The following is a 21,299-nucleotide window of genomic DNA, read 5'->3' on the forward strand; positions in this document are numbered from 1 at the left end:
ACTCTTTGATTTGGCTCCTTCGTGAACGTCCCATCTCCACAGCCGAATCCTGTCAGGTCATCGAGCTAGCGCTAGGTGGGCAGCCTGGCAAAGATAGCTAATATTCACTCGCAAATCGGTTGGGCATTTCGGGGACAGTACAATCCTACTTTTAGCTAATTTAAAGTTTGGCTGGAGTCAGTGGGCAAAGCAGGTTCATTCAACATATGCTAGCCTTTTCTTTTCCTTCTTCTTTTCCTCCATTTTTCCCATGTTCTATTTCCAGTCCATGTTCGCAGTTGAGCTAAATGGCATGTTTCTCACCTTTTTAAACAGTCAGCCCCGTGTGGATTGAAAGACTTTGATTGACAGCCAAAGCATGCTGTGGCAAAAGGAAAAAAAAGTTTATTTTTAAAAAGACAAAAAGTGGTTTAGCAAAACCATAACTTTGCTCAATTTAACTGAACAATGGGGATGCATTTGCTCCACTTGTTCCATTGCTCAGGCGCCTATGCTTACATTATCTCAAGAATGTTCTTGTCACTGTTAAATTCTATCAGGAGGCATACATTTTTTGCTGAAGTAAAAGAAGTTGAAGTTGTAACTTTGTGTTCATTTATTCAATTAGTACTACAATATATTGCAACATACTGCCACTTGCAGTGAGATAACCAATAATCAGTCAGCTTTGTGGAGCTGATGAACTACAAACTTCAACAGGAAATAAAATGCCACTTTATTGACCAAAACAATGGATCTCATAGAATACTATTGAAAGGAAACAATTTGTAATGATCCTCTGTGAAATCAATACATCTCCAGATGAGCTGTGTCATATACTGAACAGAGAACCCTTGTATATGCAGGGAATGCTGGGATAGCAAATAGTCAAACCCCAGCTGCACTGCCAGTGTTCGGCATTCACAAGACAAATAACAATGTATCTCCAGACATGAATACATGCAGTGGTCCTTTTTTGCAGAGAGCGCTGTGCTTCACCCAGGCAGAAACAATGCCACAGCCGATCAATCTGCATGCTGAGAGAAGGAGCCGGACCTCAGCAAGCAAGCAGCAAAACCTCATGTCGCATCACTGTCGCATTACCTCACCAGCTGCTCTAGCTTCTGACAGCACAGCATGTCTGATGACTAAGGCCAGTAAGGGCCTGACAATGATCTGAAATCTCCCTGTAATCTGTTCACGAACTGCCAAGTTCTGTGGACCTCCATAAGCATACACACCCTGTCTGCCAGCCTTGCGTCAATGTCAGGGACAAGGTCGCTTGATTTGTCCCTATGTGACATGAGACATGTCCTCAGGGAACTCTAAAGGAGGCCATTGTACTTGAGAGTTTATCCATCGTCAATTCCCGGAGTTTTGATCTAAAATTATGGTAAACTAATTTATTCCCCTTCCCTTTGAATAACAAAGATGGGCGGCACATCACAAGTCTGTAAAGACTGGCTCATGAGGTATAAAGGGTTAAAAAAACATTAATTTGCATGTGTATGTTAGTATTATTTGTTCGGCAGCTAAATTGTTAATTTGATGATCAGTGTATATAACACAAACACAGCATTTACTGCTAAAAACAGTATATACATTTTTATTATTTTTTTATGATATTATGATTCTGTTCAACTCCTCCCTCTGAGTGTCAGACACTCAGAATAAACAGACTGAAAATCTGGACCTACTTCACCTGCCATATACTACCGCATTATCTATTCTTTAAACAGTGCAATACATACATATATATATATATACACTGTTATTGTTATTTTTCACTTTTTTCATTTAAATATTGTAAATGTGTATATTTCTTTTTTTTTTTACATCTTATTTTTGTACATACTCTTATTTCTAAATGTATGCTACTTTCTATTCTTGAATGGAAGCACTGGTGCTGTATAATTTTCCCCCAGGGATCAATAAAGTATTTCTGATTCTGATTTTAACACTCTTGGGGGGCAGAGGTTCAAGCTATATCTGCTTTGGCCTGGCAGCAGCTCCACTAGAACCACAGTGTTTGATGCTGAGTGTGTGTGTGTCTTCAAAGAAAAATTACATGAAAAAGCTGACCAAGCAAGCCAAATCAGTCAGTTTGTACAAAAAATTGTGAACTAGTTAGACTCAACTATTGTGTTTTTTATAAAATTCCTTTCAGTAGGCAATGAGATAAGTGGCTTCCTGTCTTTCAGCTAAGCAAACATCCACACTGCGACTATTCCCAAATCTGACACCGTCATACATGTAACACAGTCTGGATGTTTTTTCCAATTTCCATGTGGACCTACAGTATGTGGGGCAAAATTGTATCTTGAAGTGTGCAATCAATATCTGAGTTGCATTTAAACACTCAAACCGGACCACAATGATGGAAAGAAGGCCAAATAATGTTATGGCTCTGAAGAGACACTTTGATTCAGTCAAAAGCTGAAAGCTCATATTACCATACAACCTAGATCTGACCTTTCAACCACATCATCTTCACTGAATGGAGTTGGCTCAGGTGTCACTTCACGTCAAGTTTGGACTTCTCTGGTAAGTAACACTTAGGAAGATTCATTGTCACATTAACTGTTTTGTGGGAGATGCACACAGGTATTTGGTTTTGGGTCTTGGGGAAGTTTGAGCTTGGTCAGTCACTGGTAGCTGGTATGGTTTTTGGTACAGTGCTGATTCTAAGTGAATGGCCCTGATTTTTGGAGTTCTATCCCCCTGCTAGGTTTCAGACAGTGGGTTATGTTTTATAGTGTGGTGGTTAACATGGATTCTGCTTGGGACCATCTCAGTGGCTTCTGGGGGGGTTGATGGTTTAAACAATTGCCTTCCCACCCCATTGATTTAGAGTGTATAAGTACCCCCCACAATTAACTACTCGAAGACTAGGGTTGAGTTAAGTAGTATTTGGTGAGATTTGCCATTCTTGAATTTGAACATGTTGCACTGTTAATTGTCCTCTACTAAAGTGGTAAGTAGCTTTGAATATGGGCTCTGTTGTGGAGGATTTCATTCAGATTCCTTCCATGGAGTTTTTGTGTACGAAGGACCAATTATTAAAGATTGTTGAGCACTTTGATATTGAGGTGACTGATAAACGTTAAAAATAAAAAAAGTTTTCTGAAAAATAAACTGGTGGAAGATAAGATTCTGTCTGTTCAAGATGCGGGTAAACATGATGTGTTTTCTCCTGTAGTGACACCGGAGGCTTTAACGTTTTGAACAACAAAAGAAATGAAACAAAAAAATGAGCAGAACTGGAACACCATAAATTGATGCTGATGAGAGAGGGAAGGCTGACTGGTGGGGGTGCTGTTCAGGAAGAAAGTCTATTTAATATCCAAGTTCCCAAGTTTAAGCGAGTGGCAGAATCCCAGGATTGGTCTGAAGAGGAGTGCACACTATTGTCACTGGACGCCTATGCTTCTTTGCGGAGAGCAGCTGCCCATAGCATATTGGTAACATTTCAGGAATTTTCTGCTACAGAAGCAGCAGTTTTGGCCGATGAGTGTATTCGGGCTGTGCAACAGAATAGTTTTTCAGTGCGCATGTGTAAACTTTTTTGTGTCACATGGGGAGTCCGGTTTCCGGCTTGGAAGAAAAATTATTCCAGTAGGTCTTGTAATTACTGCCAGCGTAAAGGGCAAAATGGAAAAATGAATGTCCTGCTCTAGAAGGAAAAGCAAAGTTTTCAGTCTTCAGTCCAACTGGCCCTCTAAAAGGAATGTCACTCTGATGCCCTGTGTCCGATTGTGTGTGCGTGTGAGTCAGAAAGCAAAAGTGATTATTCAGCGTTTATTTCATATGGTTATGTGTGCCTGCCTAGTAAGAAGGAAGTGGCAGTTAAAATCTTGAGAGACACTTGCACACTACATTTGCCTGTAAATCAATTCTTCCTTTCTCCTCAAATACAAACACTGGTGATTTTATGACTGTTATTCCAATACCAGTGCATAAAATGGAGCTAGTCTGTGGTTTGGTCACTGGAGAGGTGGCAGTTAGGGTGCACCCAGCGTTGCCGATGGAAGGGGTCGATATAATCCTTGGGAGTGACTTGGAGGGAGATAGAGTGTGGGATGAGGGTCCTAATGTGGTCACCCAGGTTCCTCTACCGCTGCCTTCAAAGGCAGAGGAAAAACAGCTGAGTATGAACCTGAGGTGGAGTTGTTCCCAGCTTGCGCACTAACTCAAGCTATGGGTAGTAGTAGTACTACTTTTGCAGCCTTAACATTTGGAAATTTGTTGTATAAAAGTAACTGAAAATGTAATGGCTGATGCCCTTTCCTGCACCTTCTAGTTGCATTAGCGTGTAATTATTAATGTGTATATGCCTAAGTGCCCTTGAGCAAGGCACCGCCATGTGACATCTCTAATGTAATGCATATATGTGTGGGGGGCTGTATGTGTAACTAAGAGAAATATACGAAAAGACAAAGACAAATTTCAATTGTTCATTGTGTATTTGACAATAAGGTCGGGGGGGCAAATTATAGTATTTAATATTGTAACTTGTTATGCACAACAGAGCGCCACAGGAAATCATTCCTGCCTGTGGCCATCAAATCGTTCAACTCCTCCCTCTGAGTGTCAGACACTCAGAATAAACAGATGGATTCTGGACCTATTTCACCTCTGTCAGCGACTAGTACCTCATTATTTATTCTTTAAATGAGTGCAATACATATATATATATACATATACATTGTTATTGTATATATTTTACTTTTATTTTTCACTTAAATATTGTAAATGTGTATATTGCTGAATCTAAATGTTAGTGTTAACTCTAAATGACTTGTCAAACAAATGATTCACTATAATATCAAAGCTTCACCCATCAATGTTTTTTTATTAACAATGGATCAAATGACTATGTGTAATGTGAAAGGGGTCATTCATAGGAACAAACCCACAGAGATTATCACCAACTCTGCAGTTTCCCTGGGCTCTACAGAATGCAGCTCATTGTTTTGGTCCTAAGCATAGACTGTATATAAAGATGGATGAATGGTTTCCACTTCCTCCCACAGTACAAAAATGAAGCCAAACTATCCGGATACCATCTTTGGGAAAAAATTATTTGAAGGTTGCCTTGATTTTTTTTGTTTGGCCCATGTCCCAACTGCGAACATGGAGGGGGCGGGGTTTATGACCTATACTGCAGCCAGCCACCAGAGAGTGATTGATGATCGAGACGCTTTGGCTTCACTTTTGTGGAGCTGTCATGTTGTCCATATTTATATGCAGTCTATGGTTCTAAGGCCCATAACAATTGTTTAGGTTCAGTCTCACTACTCTCATCAGCCCCGATTCCTGCAGCAGCAGGCTGCTGTTTTCAGTGTAAAAGCTTTGATAAACCCACTGTACACTACCTGCCCAGCACCAAACAGCAGACACACACAGTTAGAGACTAGGAAGTTGGCAACTAAAGAGAGAGAGGGTTAGGGTTAGGGTTTCTCTAAAAGGGTAAGGTGGACATAAACTGACTCCAAATGAATGATAATGTTCCTCTGTGTCTGGAAAGTGCAATGGTAAAAAGACAACGTGTTAACACATCATATAAACTCATGTCTGATGCCATCAATGATTTTCAGCTTATTGTAGAGTTATACCCCAAAATGGCCGAAAGATCTGGATAAACAGTTGGTTTATTTACAAACTGTTTGATCGTCTGACTGCTCAGGCTTTGACCTTGTTGCAGTGATGTCACAGTGGTCCCAGATTTCAGAAAATTACTATAACAAAAGTACAAAAATAAGACCCAAGTTATAATAAATCAGGATTTATTCTAAGAGGCTTTATGCATACAGATAGGCATGATTGTGAAAGAATTTGAGGAGAGTTTGTATGTCAGGTGCAATGCAGAGATCAGCTGACATCTTCTACTTGCCTCTCCTCTCTGTAACTGCTGATCCACTCAGTTTCTACTTTGTCTGTCACCGCTCTTGCAGCTTCCAGCCACCATTTCTCATTCACCTGTCATCTGCTAGGACATACCGCAATACCTCAGATAACTTTCTTTACACTTCTCTGAGGTTGAGTACACTTTATTGTTCTCACCTCTGATGGGAGAAAATGTGTTTCCATCACACAATCTCAGTGCATCTCATTGCACCTTCATCATAAACAGTAAAACATGATTTAACTGACACTGCCATGCTCTTCTCACTCATTTCCCTTCAGAGGAACTTTGTCGTTCATACAGGGTACATTGTGTTTCCGACTGTAAGTTGACTTAATGTAGTGTAGTAGACAGTGTTGTGTAGTGAGAGCACAGCTTCTCCTTTCAGTTCAAATGTGTCATTGTGAATAAGCATTTAAGTAAAGTGAAAATGCAAGCTTGTGCCATGGTCAGATCAGGAGGCAATATATGTCATAAAAAACATTCAGAACCATGGACAACTTCAGGGGGGGGGACTTTATTAGTCTATCACTGCCTCTAATACAAAATATTACAAAAAGGCGAAAATAAATTCACCAGTTTAAGGCCCCCCTCTCTAAAGCCGACTTTCTTCCGATTAGCCAACTTCCCAGAAGGGGGGCAGGGAGAAGCCTCTAAGCCCAGCCCACACCGCTTCATCCTCTTCCTGATGTGCTCAACGGCATATGACAGCTACAGTAACTTATCTTACCACAAATGAGACAAGAATTATGTTGGAAAAACGATAGATAGATAGAGTAAAGTGTTTCTAGGGGCCGGGTCTCACTGATTACTGAACAAAAACACACAACTTTATTCACTGATTTTGGTGAAACTGGCTCATATTTTATGGAGAAAATATTTTCATTTTTTTCCACTGATGTCCTCCGGCTGCTCTGCCTCAACTCTCTGTGATTTATGTAGTTTCCTGATAGACAGATAGCTTTATAAAGTAACCGCTAACTGCTGCTAACTGTTAGCTCAGTTAGCTCGGAGCACTGGGGGAGTGTTGGTGTTTACATCGCCAGCACAGGAGCTGTGGACTGCCAAGAGAAGGAGGTTTTCAGGCTTGAGCTCTGAGAGTCAGATGGTTAGAGTCAGAAAGCTAAGAGCATAGATATAGATATATATCTATAGCTAGCTGCACAGCTAACGTTAATTAGCTAATGGCAGCAGTTAGCGATTACTGTGGCAACAAGTAAAGCCATCTGTCCATCAAGAAACTTATCGACTTTCTTACACTACCAAAAAAGCACTTTCTGCGAGACATACTGAACAACCTCCAAAAACTTCTTTTGGGTGTGCTGTGAGCAGTTGACCAAATAAGGAAATCCGTGCCTATCTGACATCAGCTCGGCACAACAGTAGAAATAAATGTTGGAAACGCAGTGTTCTACATACGTTTACCTATTTATTGGAAACTTTGGCAATGTTTAATGTGAATATCCGGCATTGTAACATTATATATATATATATATGACAGAAAATGATGAAAAGCATAATAGGTCCCCTTTGGTGTGGGTCACTTTTTACCAGATTTAAAGCCATATTTGTTAACTTTGTCATATTTACTTTTCTTGTCAAAGAAAAATCAAATATGATGTCAATGTTAAATCTAAATATCAAATGTTAAACCTAACTGTTAAATCTAAATGTTAAATGTTAACTCAAAATGTTAAAATGCGCGTGCATGTTAGGGGGGGCTAAACCATCTGCCTGTATGCGCGTTTTGCTGGGCTTGAGGTGGAATGTAAAGATTGTCAACTAATACCTGTTCTACTCAGCTAGCTATATTTGACTCAGAGGTAGGAAACAACAGTACAGAGCGCTGTTAACACCACTGAGGCTTGCAGAAAGGAAATCCTCTTTTTCTGTTTCTTTTTCTTTTTCTTTTTAATGGCAGTCAAACAGCTTTTAGGTGCATTACCACCACCTTCTGGATTGGAGTGTGAATCAGAACAGTTGGAAGAGGAATCAAGATACAGAACCCATTGTTTGTACAGAGTTGCTGTGATTGGCTAGTTTCATGCTAGCTACAAACTAAATACACACCTACTTTCTGAGTAAGGGGTACAGTTTGACTATTACTGTGCAACAATCTGGTGTTTGGGAGGAATTTAAAAATAACTCATGCTGTAAGTATTTTTAACTACCACCATTCAAATATGAGCATGACCACCCTTAGGAGCTGCACACAGGTCACAAACGACGACATTTACTGATGAAGTGTGTGGCAGCTGAGACTTTCTTGTTGTTAAGGGGCGTTAAAGAGATGTTTTGTATAGCTATTGCCTGTGGTTTTGGCAGTATGTCGGTCGGTCTTGAAATCAAGTTGAAATTGTTTGAGGTTCCTTGTAAGTACGATGTTGTAGGCCTACTTTACAACAAGCACAGTAACATATTGGCCCACAGTATGTTGACAATACTCTTTTCCCTGGACCTCAGTTTGTTTCAAGGTAAAAACATAAATGTGTCCCATAGTCACTTAGTTAGGAACTATGTAGTTTGCCATAATGATCTGTGCCCCTCCAGTGTAGGTACGTAGTGTATGATACTTTTAAAATAAACAGCAGATTTATAAAATGCTACGTAGGACTGATTACGCCATCTTCCCCTAAACTTCTAGCTTTAGCTACCCAGTAGTTAAAAAATACCTCCAGTATACATTCCCACATTATTCCCTAACTTCATATCTTGTTCCCTTGTACCTATATGTATATATCAGTATGTAATGTGTTAAAAATAATTACACTAAATTGGGAAGAACTAGGCTGTACACTTTGCGCCATAATCTGAAGCATTACCTGGAGTTGGATATAATCTCTTACTGGGGGGCATGAATCTGCAATCCTATGTCTTAGGGTGGAAATATTACTTACTTAACATTCCAAGAAATCATTCATTCTGACATAAAATGTTTGCTGTCGTAGCTTCAAACTAAAGTACTGGTAGCACTATCAGCCTTCAGCAAGCCAGATCAGCCACACCCAAACTTTTGCTCTTGTTTAAGGAATGTGAGGGATATGAGAAGCAAAGTCACATCCATTGTTTAAAAGTGAAGAACAATTTAGCATAATACTGGCATCAATGTACAGGTAACCTCACTAGCTTGTGAGACACAATTACACAGCAGTTTCAGGCTATGAAACAAGATTGAATGACTCCAACACTATAACAGTTATTCCAATGCTGAATGTGAGTGTATTCTACCTTGAATGTGAGTAGCAAGAAAGAAAATACACAAAAGATAATTCACATGGCAATGGTCTTAGTCATCCACTTAACAAATGTAATTTAAGGTGTATACATGATCACAGGTTCTGCTTTGGTCCCCACAACTCTGCTCCCACTTTCAGGACGAGTCCCTAGAACTATATTTTGGCACTGCTCAGGAGCTGGTACTAAACGTCATGTCTCGCTCCTCCTTCGTTCTCAAAATAAATCCCATCCACACAAGCACTGTTTTAAAAAAATCTCTGTCCAAATGAAAATGCAAAAAGTGCTGTCAAGAGCATGCCAAACCAACAGGCGGCGATATAACCCTAATCCTAAAGCCATGTTGGCTAATCAGTAGGCTGGCTCACCGGATGTCGGCTGCTGGGATAAGACTGGCGACTATTTCAGTCGCCATTCTCCTCCCCTTCCGCTAACTGCACGGTACTGTTTTCAAAGTCTGTGGTTTTAACCGGTCTAGTGAGCTCCTGGGTTGAGCCTGACCTGTCTCCAAAGTGTGGAGATAGGTCTGGCTATGCAAGACTAGCTAATCAGAAGCCTGAAAAAAAACTATTACCAGTGGGCTACCTGTAATGGCGCATTGCTGGAATCACGTGTGTGGAATGGAAGTGGAATTATTTATCAATATCACACCTGAATATAAAGTTAGCAAAACTCAAGAAAACGTGGACTGGGAGTCTTTCCAGTCCAAGTGCGCCAACATGGCTCTTTTCCTAGAGGATTAGGGCCACCATCACCACCAAGCTGAAGGGATGTAAACAAAGGAGATAACAGCACGCACTATGACGTCACAAGCGGAAAAACTATGAACATCTTCACTGCTTTAGAAAATGAATGAGCTTTTTTTTTTTTTTAATTTTTAAAGTGAAACTATGTATTTGTGAACTGTTTTTAAAGATGCATGTCTTCAGTCTGACTAGGAACCAATGCGTTTGGGGCTGAGAGCCACAGACAGGAGAGGAAAGTCAGACAGTATTGAGAGGCGAACTAACACCTTGGTTTGAGTCAGTTTCATGGGACATGCTGACATAAGACACCTAGGTAGATAAAGGGAAGTAACAAAACAGAGATTGGGCTGTATGTAAAACTGCAGTAACGGCAATTTAAAAGTACATAACCAATATATGATATATCAAGTCTGAATCTCTCCCTCCGACACACACTTTCTCTGCATGTGCACCTACCTCACACAGCTGGTTCTGCTGATGTGTGTATTCCCTGGGCACCTTGGCAGTGCTGCATTGATACCCTGTATTAAGTGGTCAAATCATATTCTGCAGACACTGCTTTTCTGGGGCCCCTTCCTCTTGTTGACTCACTGACAGTCGTCATGTAATTGCACCGAGGCCAAAAAATGGCCAAAACGGCACACAGACGTCTTATCCTGCCTGTTCCCCCCTTGTGTCCGTTTCCCCCACAGCTAGCTCCACGCATGCTGGGGCCGCAGATGTGTGTGTGGAATCACTAAACAGCCTCCCATTCTCTATGTCTGTCTCTCTCTGTCTTGTTAATTCTCCTCCGCCGGTTATGACACCGCGGGGAAATAGGCTACTTCATGCATACGGATTGGCTTTGACACATTGCGGATCTCTCCATGGTGCTGAAAAGGGAGCGGGGGAGGTGGATGGGAGGACGGGGAATCTTATTAGTTTCCGTCAGGAACGGCGTTGCACCAACTAAAGAGGTGAACCTGACTGACACAGATTTCTAGCCTCTCCATCTGTTTGTCGGAGAGTGCGCTGAAAAGGCAAGTAACTCGGTCGACAATTGCCGCGCGGAAGCAGTCTGTATCTCAGACTGCATCGCACCTAGTGAGAATGTAGACGTTAACTTACCATGTTGACTTCAGACACCATGTCAATACTGGCGATGTCTATGCTCATGCCAACATCCACAGGGGCGCCTATGGGAAATATGACAGCAGAGCATTAGTAAGCATTACAGCAACCCGCTCAGCATTACATGTTAGTGACATGAACTCAGCGGACACTGGAGGCTTTTACCTCCAAAATCAGGCCGCAGACGGATGTCATAGCCCTTCAGCAGCTTGTCCACGGTGGCTTTCACGTATGACATGTTGCTAGGTTCATTGGCGCTGAGGACAGAAAACACATCCAATTCAGAAATAAGGAAATCTTATGGGGCCTGTCTGAAATAAGACAGGACACGCGATGTTATTATCAGATCTCACCTTTGCGCCCCGCAGACTATTGTCGCCAGCAGGGACAAGCAACAGACCCCCCAGCATCCGCGGTCCAGAGTAGTCCACATCACTAACTCTGATCCTGCCAACGACTTTGACACAAGATCTCAGGGATGCAACTTAGGCTGCAAAATTATACCAAGAGCAACGCATGCGCGTCGTTTTACCAACATCCAAGCGAGGCAGTGGCGAGGTGAGACAAAACGAATTTGAATGAAATTGTAGAAGCAGCCTATAGATATGGAGGGTTCACCTGAAGTGTGGAGGTTGGCGCATGAAGCGGCACATGTAGTCTCCCAGCACTTCAGATGTCAATCCACAGATACAACGCCCCCCTCCCCCCTCCCCCCCGGCAGCCCTGTCAGTTTATTCCAGCAGTCACACAGCAGTCCTTCCGCTGCCGCTCAATTTGACGACGTTAAATATTGAGCACTGAGCGCGGCTCCCCGGTCACCTTTAGTAAACGGGAGGAGAGAGAGAGAGAGAGAGAGAGAGAGAGAGAGAGAGAGAGATGGAGAGGCGTCATGCAACACAAGCACGTCCGAGGAGCTGCGCATTTTCGGGGCTCCACCAGGCAGCGGATCCCATTCAGCTTGCGTCACGGGCTGCACACCCACTTGATTAATTGTTTAAAATCCCATAAAATGCAATAAAAAGGAATCGCACGACTGGGTGGAGATAAGCTACGCTGTAAGGGAGCGGCTTCTGCTCCGACTGCAGGGCGTGAAGGGAATAGAGAAGACCTATTCTGCATTTAACCCGTCATAACATCGGCAGCAGACTTACAGAAGTAGTTGTCAGGATTATAATTATTATCATTATGCCACTCCGATTATGTTATCTTCACAATTATTATATGATATATATAATAATAATTACAGTTCAATGAATGAAATGATTCCTCACCCTTCAGACACTCCTGGAAACATCTCTATATCTACTAGAAAAACCTCTGGAAACAGCTGAAGGACTAATACAGCTTCTTCAACAACTCCTGACTCCCTGAAGGAGTCCCTGCCAATCAATAGTAGTACTCTACATGAAACTAAAACCCCCTTGCACAACCAGAACTTCAACAACGGCCAGAATACTTTTCAGTTGGCTTTCCACTACTGAACAGAATACACTGGCTCAACTTAAAAATTAGCATAGTAGTAGTTCCAGTGATTTGATTTGAGTAATTAACCTGAACCAACCCTGGTGATATTAAGTCATCACATTATTTTCCTTTCATCCTACCCAAAAATATCAATGTAAATTATTACCTTATTTGTTTTGAGTATTAGTAATTTATTTCACTTAAGCAATACCAGTTTCACACCATTTCTTATTGTGAAAGTATAAATCTAGTGTTGTAGGCGTTGGCAAAAACACATGAACACATCAAATGGCTACATGTACTCTCCCAGAGAAGTATAGAGGATCCAGCATGTTTTCCAAGTCACACAAAAATATAAATGAATAAAACACAAACATACACTCAATTGCCAGTGCAAATCATGATGAGTTTTTGTTGAAACTGTACAGTGTGTCTGAACTTAAAGTGGAAATTAAGCAGTCAACCAAGTTAAGATGCTTTAGTAAATGGATTTCCACTCTAATCAACAAATATATAACAAACATGACATATGTAAACACACAAAAGAAAATAGAAGCTCCGTTACATCTTTCGCGGCAAGAGTGCTGCCATCTTGCAGTACTATAACCTGTGACATCATCGGGTTGGTTGGCCTGGCTGAGTTCAACATATACAGTGGCTTGCAAAAGTATTCAGCCCCCTTGAACTTTTCCACATTTTGTCACGTTACGACCACAAACAGAAATATATTTTATTGGAATTTTATGTGAAAGACCAACACAAAGTGGCACACAATTGTGAAGTAGAAAGAAAATTATACATGATTAAAAAAAAATTTACAAATAAAAAACTGAAAAGTACGGTGTGCAAAAGTATTCAGCCCCCCTGAGTCAATACTTTGTGGAACCGCCTTTTGCTGCAATTACAGCTGCAAGTCTTTTGGGGTATGTCTCTACCAGCTTTGCACATCGAGAGACTGAAATTTTTGCCCATTCTTCCTTGCAAAACAGCTCAAGCTCAGTTAGATTAGATGGAGAGCGTTTGTGAACGGCAGTTTTCAGATCTTGCCACAGATTCTCGATTGGATTTAGGTCTGGACTTTGACTGGGCCATTCTAACACATGAATATGTTTTGTTTTAAACCATTCCATTGTAGCCCTGGCTTTATGTTTAGGGTCGTTGTCCTGCTGGAAGGTGAACCTCCGCCCCAGTCTCAAGTCTTTTGCAGACTCCAACAGGTTTTCTTCCAAGATTGCCCTGTATTTGGCTCCATCCATCTTCCCATCAACTCTGACCATCTTCCCTGTCCCTGCTGAAGAGAAGCACCCCCAGAGCATGATGCTGCCACCACCATGTTTGACAGTGGGGATGGTGTGTTTAGAGTGATGTGCAGTGTTAGTTTTCCGCCACACATAGCGTTTTGCATTTAGGCCAAAAAGTTCAATTTTGGTCTCATCTGACTAGAGCACCTTCTTCCACATGTTTGCTGTGTCTCCCATATGGCTTCTGGCAAACTGCAAACGGGACTTCTTATGGTTTTCTTTTAACAATGGCTTTCTTCTTGCCACTCTTCCATAAAGGCCAGATTTGTGCAGCGCACGACTAATAGTTGTCCTGTGGACAGATTCCCCCACCTGAGCTGTGGATCTCTGCAGTTCGTCGAGAGTCACCATGGGCCTCTTGGCTGCATCTCTGATCAGTGCTCTCCTTGTTCGGCCTGTAAGTTTAGGTGGACGGCCGTGTCTTGGTAGGTTTGCAGTTGTGCCATACAATTTCCATTTCCGGATGATGGATTGAACAGCGCTCCGTGAGATGTTCAAAGCTTGGGAAATCTTTTTATAGCCTAACCCCACTTTAAACTTCTCCACAACTTTATCCCTGACCTGTCTGGTGTGTTCCTTGGACATCATGATGCTGTTTGCTCCCCAATATTCTCTTAACAAACCTCTGAGGCCGTCACAGAACAGCTGTATTTGTACTCAGATTAGATTACACACAGGTGGACTCTATTTAGTCATTAGGTCAACATTCGATCATTCAGCAATCATCAGGCAACTTCTGAAGGCAATTGGTTACACTCAGAGAAAAGGGGGCTGAATACTTTTGCACATCGTACTTTTCAGTTTTTTATTTGTAAATTTTTTTTTAAATCATATATAATTTTCTTTCTACTTCACAATTGTGTGCCACTTTGTGTTGGTCTTTCACATAAAATTCCAATAAAATATATTTAGATTTGTGGTCATAACGTGACAAAATGTGGAAAAGTTCAAGGGGGCTGAATACTTTTGCAAGCCACTGTACAGGTAGACACAGTGAAATATTCAGCTAGTGAAAGACTGACAGTGAAAAATGGACACAGAGGAGCCACAGGACAGAAGAATATGCGGAAAACACAAAAGGCCTTCTCTGTGGAAGCGGATCCACTCCCTCTGTAGATATAAAAGGCTCATTCTAAGGTAACGAAAACAATTCAAATTTTTAGGTGATTATACACTCACAAGTGAATAATATATTCCATTCCTGCCAATACGGTAAGGAATGGCAACCTGTCTTCGCCTTTGCACTGAATCATCATTTATAATGTTATTACAGAGACCCAACAGTTCCCGCCATGAGCAAGCACTATGGAGACAGTGTTAAAGAAAAACTTCCTTTTAAGAGGCAGAAACATAGTATATTTTTTATGTGCTAATGCAAGGGACTGACAACAATTTATTTGTTTTAATATAAAACAGACACCTCCTATTTTTTAAAAAACATATTACAATAAAAAACCACTCTAACAGAGACAACTTACATTCAGTGTGGTTTTATACCACCATGCCAATAGATGGCACCGTAGCGCTTCTGTGGATAATGTTGAGAGACCGGATTTCCTTCAAGCCCTACCTAGCACGAGTCAGAATTAAAACGGCGATGGCTTGATTAAGATGCTAATCCATTGTGTCTCTACATCGATGGGGCAATTATGACATATGTATTGTTTTGACATGTAGTTCATTGATTGAATTTGCCAAGAGTCACAAACGCAATTCATGTGCTAGCTAGCCTGCTTCATGCCATATGGGCATAAAATGCAGCCCATAGACCTGTATTGAAAAACATATAATGTATTTTTCTGTTATTTTGGAGAGTAAGATTGAGAGTGAATAATTGAAATATTCTGATGTCAGAAATAAAATGGTGCTGGCTTAGTTAAGATGCTAACATCTCTACATTGATCCACAGATCCACAGTGCTGTTTTCACATGTATCACATGTTGCCAGCCCAGATACCCCTAGGTATGGTGCGGTTACGCTAACGTGAATTAATGTGAATAATATAAGTAGCTTTTTACTTACCTTTTCTGTAGTGCATCAACAATGTGGTGTCCGCTTCCCAGTCTGCCTTTACTTAGACAGAGAATATTCTTTTTAGCTGCCGCTCAATTAACCAACTTTGTCCTCTCACACAAAAATAACTTTAATGCTTGGCCTTAAACATTATATATAAAATATATTTATAGCCAGGCCACACATTCTGCTGTAGGGCAATCTGCTATTGACTCCCCCACACATATCTGTCCTCTGCGTATTGTGCATGTACTCTGTGACTTCCAAGCTCCCATCAAGCAGACTATACTAGGCAGTTTCACTATGCCCAGAGACCCATCTCCTGTCACCCATACTCCTATGCTGAATTTACACTACCTAGCCCCACCTCAGTAACTCATGTAGTTGCGCTGTTAGATGTTAAAGTACAGCGTGCATTGGAAAGGTCCTAAGTATCGAAAATCACAGAGAAGGATGTTTCCTCTAGCTAGGACAGAGAAAAGTAATCCACTCTCTCCTTTCAGACACAGGTCAAGAACTAACAGAACCTGGCCAGATAAATAGGTGAACTGTTAAGTGTAACCCCTCCCTCCACACCAGTGAGTATGACGAGAATGACATGCAGTTTGAGGGTTTTGCAATAAACTGCCTCGGGTCTCTGAACTGGAAAAAAAGTGAAGCCCTTGCTGTCGGTGAATGGCGTGGCGGTCTCCCGGTTCTTCCCCAGAACCTAATCTGGAAAAAAGATGGCCTAAAGTACCTTGGTGTCTTTTTGGGAAACGAAACAATGGTCCAGAAGAACTGGGAGAAAATCACCGAAAAAATAGAAGGAATATTTGCTAAATGGAAATGGCAGCTCCCTCCGATGTCTTACAGAGGTAGAGTACATGTGCTTAAAAACCTCGTAGCCTCTCTACTTTCGCCTGCCATCACCTGGTATCGCCTGGCATGTGTGGAACCCCCCTCAGGTTCATTAGCCCAGATCCAAATAAAATGGTCAACTTCTTCTGGGATCGTTTACACTGGGTACCACAAGGTATGTTGTTTTTATCCAGAGGAGCGTCATCATCTGTGTTTGGAGAGTTGAGTGGACCCCTGCTGACAGTATGTAACTATGCAAAACTGAGCCTGCATAGAGCGGACAAAAGAACTCTGTACATGAACTGTGTGAAAAGCACAGGAAGAGGTTGAGTAACAGACCACTCACTGTGTGGAAGAACAGCGGAGACAATGGACTGAGTGGACAGTGGAGGATTTTACACGGTGCCATCGCCTCAAATGCTTTTATCTGTGTTCTTAATCCTGCTGGTGCAAACAAGTGTCCTTTCTGTGATCTACATGAGACCATTTTCCATGTTTTTACTGACTGCAAGAGACTCACTGAGTTCTTCACTCTTTTAACTCGTGTTTTTAGTCCATTTGATGAAAAGTTCTTTGAGATCCGTTTTATTTTGGGTGCAGGCTACTAAAAGATGAACCAAATTAATTGGCAGCTACTGAATTTTCTCCCAGGAGAAGCTAAACTGGCTGTGTATGTCAGCAGAAGAAACAAAATAGAGTCGGGAGGCCACTTCAGTGTGGCTCTGTATCATCAGGTCCAGATTCTGGCTGGAGTTTATGTTTTATAAAATGATGGGTGACTTGGAAACTGTTGAACAATGGTGGTGTTACGGGGACATCATTTCCACTGCAATTTGCACATGTTTTTAGTGTGCTTCTAATATCAAATGTAGCCATATCATCAAGAGTGAAGAGCTTACATTTAAGTAACTTTGCTACATTTTTCTTTTAATTTGCCTTGCTGAAGCACGGCCTCTTCAGACCACCCAGCCAGACTAGCCAGACCAAGCGCCGCCGCGGGTGAGGGGAACAGAGATGGTATAAGACCCAAGACTGCTCCACTACCCCTGGCTAATGCATGGCAGCTCAGTTGCCATCTGCGTGTGAATGTGAGTGAGTGAACAACCTGAATCAAGCTATTGCTCTCGACGGGCAGACAATGTTCTGCAACATCAGGCATGACTAAGGGAGGCAGACTCTGTGTTTACATGCTTGGCGCTCAAATGTAGTCAAAGTTAATGGACAATATTTCCCAGAAAACTATAAAATTATTAGCCTACGTTTTGGGTGTATTCATTCATTGGATCACCCAGGACTTATTTTAATAATACAGGGTCTTATAATCCAAACTGAAGTGATGTGTCATTTTCTGTTTTCTTTTGAGCTGTTCAAGAGGGCCCGGGGTCTCCAGGACCCCAAACACAACATTAGGGTTAGATGCCATTTTTAGTAGAAAATACACAAAAATGCACTTGGCTGTTACACCATGCAGTTTTACTGTAGTCTGTGCTCTGGTACCATCTAGTGGTATAAAGAGTTCCCTACAGTTTAATCACATTAGCTGGTTAAATAGACTCAGTCTAGCTGCACATGTTTTTCATATTCTATGACCATATTCTGCATTTTATTTATCTCTATCTCTTATCTGTATCGCAGTGTATGATTCTGACTTGTTCTAAATCTGTGCACTTTATACACTACTTGATATAAGAGGGTACACTGTGACAGTCATTGAGCCTACACAGTGAGGAAAGTACAAGCCAGTGTTTGTGCTTGTTATATTTCTGCATCACAAAACATTACATATTCAGCAAATGCAGACTTTATAGGGCTACTTTTAACTTTGAATGGCAACTAGTTTACCTCTGTTTGGACATCATCACAGAGTAGACAATTGAAAATTAATTTAATTAATGAGTATGAGTAGTCTTTATCACAGGTTGAACTCACTGTTTTGTATTTTGTAAACCAAAATTATGGTTAAATAATAAAGTACTTACAAATGAGTAACTCCTCAGCTTTATTATTTAGATTTAGATAGACTTGAAGACATTTTGGTGTTGTCTCTGTGCCTGCATATATATAAATACATATACACACACATACATATATACAATTATAGTTTATGATTCACCTGTGAGTAAATGTAATCATACAGTGTGTGTGCTGTCCTGTTGACTCTCAGTGGGAAGCAAGAGACTAGAGTGTGTCCACACACACACACAGACTGTCAGCTGGAATTACTGTTCACTACTGAGGCTGCTGTCTCCTACAAGACAGCTAGTCTCCTCTTGTGAAAACACACACAAGTATAAACACACATGCATGCATACATACAAAATAAAAAGAAAGCTCCACACACACTGCTTACACAGAGAACATTGGTGCTCATCACCTAGAACATTGAGCTCCTGCGCTACAGTGTATGTCTGAACAGAGTAAACATGACTTGTCTGTTCACAAGCATGGACCACTTTGCTTACCACTCACACAGGTTTATTTAGAGTCACTTCTATAAACCCTTATGTTCAACCCACCCATGTTTTTCCCTCTGTGAAGAGTTCCTCACTTGAACCACAGGGTCAGACAGAATGTGTGAAAAAGTCATCCGTCTGCCAATGAAGGCCATGAAGTGTCTGTTTTACACTAAATTATGTCTTTTTTCCTATCTTAATCTCATGATCCCTCAGATTTATCTTGTGACCTCTTTGAGGATCAATAAACCCAGGATGGGAACCACTGTCTAAAAGGATCAGTTTGTTTTTTTGATTAAAAAGAAATCCATATTTTATGTCTAACCCCGTTGTTATTTAGTGCCCCTGACATTCCTGCTGTCATTGGAAATGTCTGTTTCTACCAAAGAAACAGTCCATAGTTTATAGCAGCACAAACAAAACTCCCCTCCATTGGACTAAAGAGGCAGAAAAAGTTTCAGAAAGGGCAACCCTGTCTCCTAAAACCTTTTGTACAACTAAACTGTATTAGCAAATACATTCTGTAGGAAACATAACTGGGACATTGAATTACATTTTCATCAATGTAATAATAATGAGGAAAGGTTTATATTGAACATATCAGCAAAACGTTCACTACTAATGTGTATTTCATTTGTTTTTTCTCACTTTATCTGCTCCTGGGAACTAAAGCATGATTAATGTTTTAACAAACTGATTCGTAACGCCAGTGACATTGTGGGGGTGGAGCTGGACTCTCTGACGGTGGTGTCAGAGAGGAGGATGCTGTCCAAACTGCGGGTCAACTTGGACAATGTCTCACATCCTCTCCATGACATACTGGTCAGGCACAAGAGCACCTTCAGTGGGAGACTCATTCCTCCCAAATGCACAACAGAGCGCCACAGGAAATCATTCCTGCCTGTGGCCACCAAACTGTTCAATTCCTCCCTCTGAGTGTCAGATACTCAGAACAGACTGATTCTGGACTAATTTCCCCTCGGTCAGCAACTACTACCTCATTATTTATTCTATATTTATATTTATACTTGGAACTGTGCACTACTGACTGTTACTGAGTTAAAATTACAATAGTCTGCAATAATTCACCAGTGCAATACACACACACACACACACACACACACACACACACACACATATATATATAATTACATACATACATACAGTGTTATTGTATATATATTTTTATTTTTCACTTAAATACTGCAAATGTATATATTTTTTATATCTTTTATTTTTACATACGTCTCATTTCTGGCTCTATGTTACTTCTTCTAATCTTGAATGGGAGCACCTGTAACATGTCTAATTCCCCGCCGGGGATTAATAAAGTATTTCTGATTCTGATTAATAACATCAAACACAATCAGGGGTTTCAAGACAGAAGTCATACACTACAGAGACATCACAATGGAACAAAAATATTGAATCAAGTACATAAACCCAAGCTTTCTTGATTTTACTGTACAAAATAGTTTTTATGTACAGTTTGGGATCAGTTTCAAAGACTAAAAATGATAGTTATTGGAGAACTTGTGTTTTTGCAACAATACAATCTAATCAATAATATAGTGAAATAGGTTTTAGTAGAGAGTATGAGTCAATATGTTAATAAATAAATCAGTTCCCAGAAAACATTTTGGCATTAATGATGGTCCATTTCATTCAAGAGTCCCAGTAAGCCAATGTGAAAGTGACCCTAAAACTGAGGCAGCTAAATGAACATAATTTATTGTATTATTTACAATATTTATTATTTCCTTTTCCTACTTCCTTGATCTATAAGTTGTTTCCAGACCGTTGGTCTAAAGTCCGGTGAAAGAACTCAGACTCAGAGGCCGAGACATACAGACTCGTGACATCTCTCTGAAAGCTGAAAACATCTCTTGTGACAGATCTCTCTGTTCTCAGTGTGTTGCCCGTCTCCATGGCAACTGCTCTGACACCAGGCAAAACATGAACCACTCTAAACAGGAGAGTGTGTGAGTGTGTGTATGCATGCATCTGTGTGCGTGTCCAAGAATACATATGTACAATTAGGAGAAGAGAAGACACATGGAGTCCGTCAGTAAAATGTATCTCAATGACACTGAAGCAACACTAGCCTGTCCTTGTAATGCTGGTGCTGATGTATTCACCACTCGGCACATTGGTCCATCCAACTGAGCTGCATTTGGTGAGCAATTACCTGTGGTCCTGGCTCCTTTCACTGCAGTGATAGGGCCTATTGAAAATTGTATCAGTGATTTAAAC

General features: G+C 41.0%; 1 protein-coding gene across 3 annotated transcripts in view; it reads right to left on the reverse strand.

The window, feature by feature from the left end:
• The window catches only part of gabrb1 (gamma-aminobutyric acid type A receptor subunit beta1), a 67,957-nt gene extending 56,550 nt beyond the window's left edge, over nucleotides 1-11,407 (reverse strand). For 2 of the 3 annotated variants that reach the window (XM_070920999.1, XM_070920998.1), the window contains exons 1-2: nucleotides 11,140-11,224; nucleotides 10,972-11,039 (exon numbers count right to left, since the gene is read on the reverse strand). In XM_070920999.1, coding sequence (XP_070777100.1) covers nucleotides 10,972-11,039; nucleotides 11,140-11,212 — 141 coding nt within the window. In that variant the 5' untranslated portion in view covers nucleotides 11,213-11,224. Of the gene's footprint in view, nucleotides 1-10,971; nucleotides 11,040-11,139; nucleotides 11,232-11,327 lie in introns of those variants that run through there. The other variant, XM_070920996.1, reaches the window with a different exon arrangement.
• Between the last annotated feature and the right edge of the window lie 9,892 nt (nucleotides 11,408-21,299).

Source organism: Enoplosus armatus, chromosome 15, assembly GCF_043641665.1.
Source record: "Enoplosus armatus isolate fEnoArm2 chromosome 15, fEnoArm2.hap1, whole genome shotgun sequence".
NCBI classification, from domain to species: Eukaryota; Metazoa; Chordata; class Actinopteri; order Centrarchiformes; family Enoplosidae; genus Enoplosus; species Enoplosus armatus.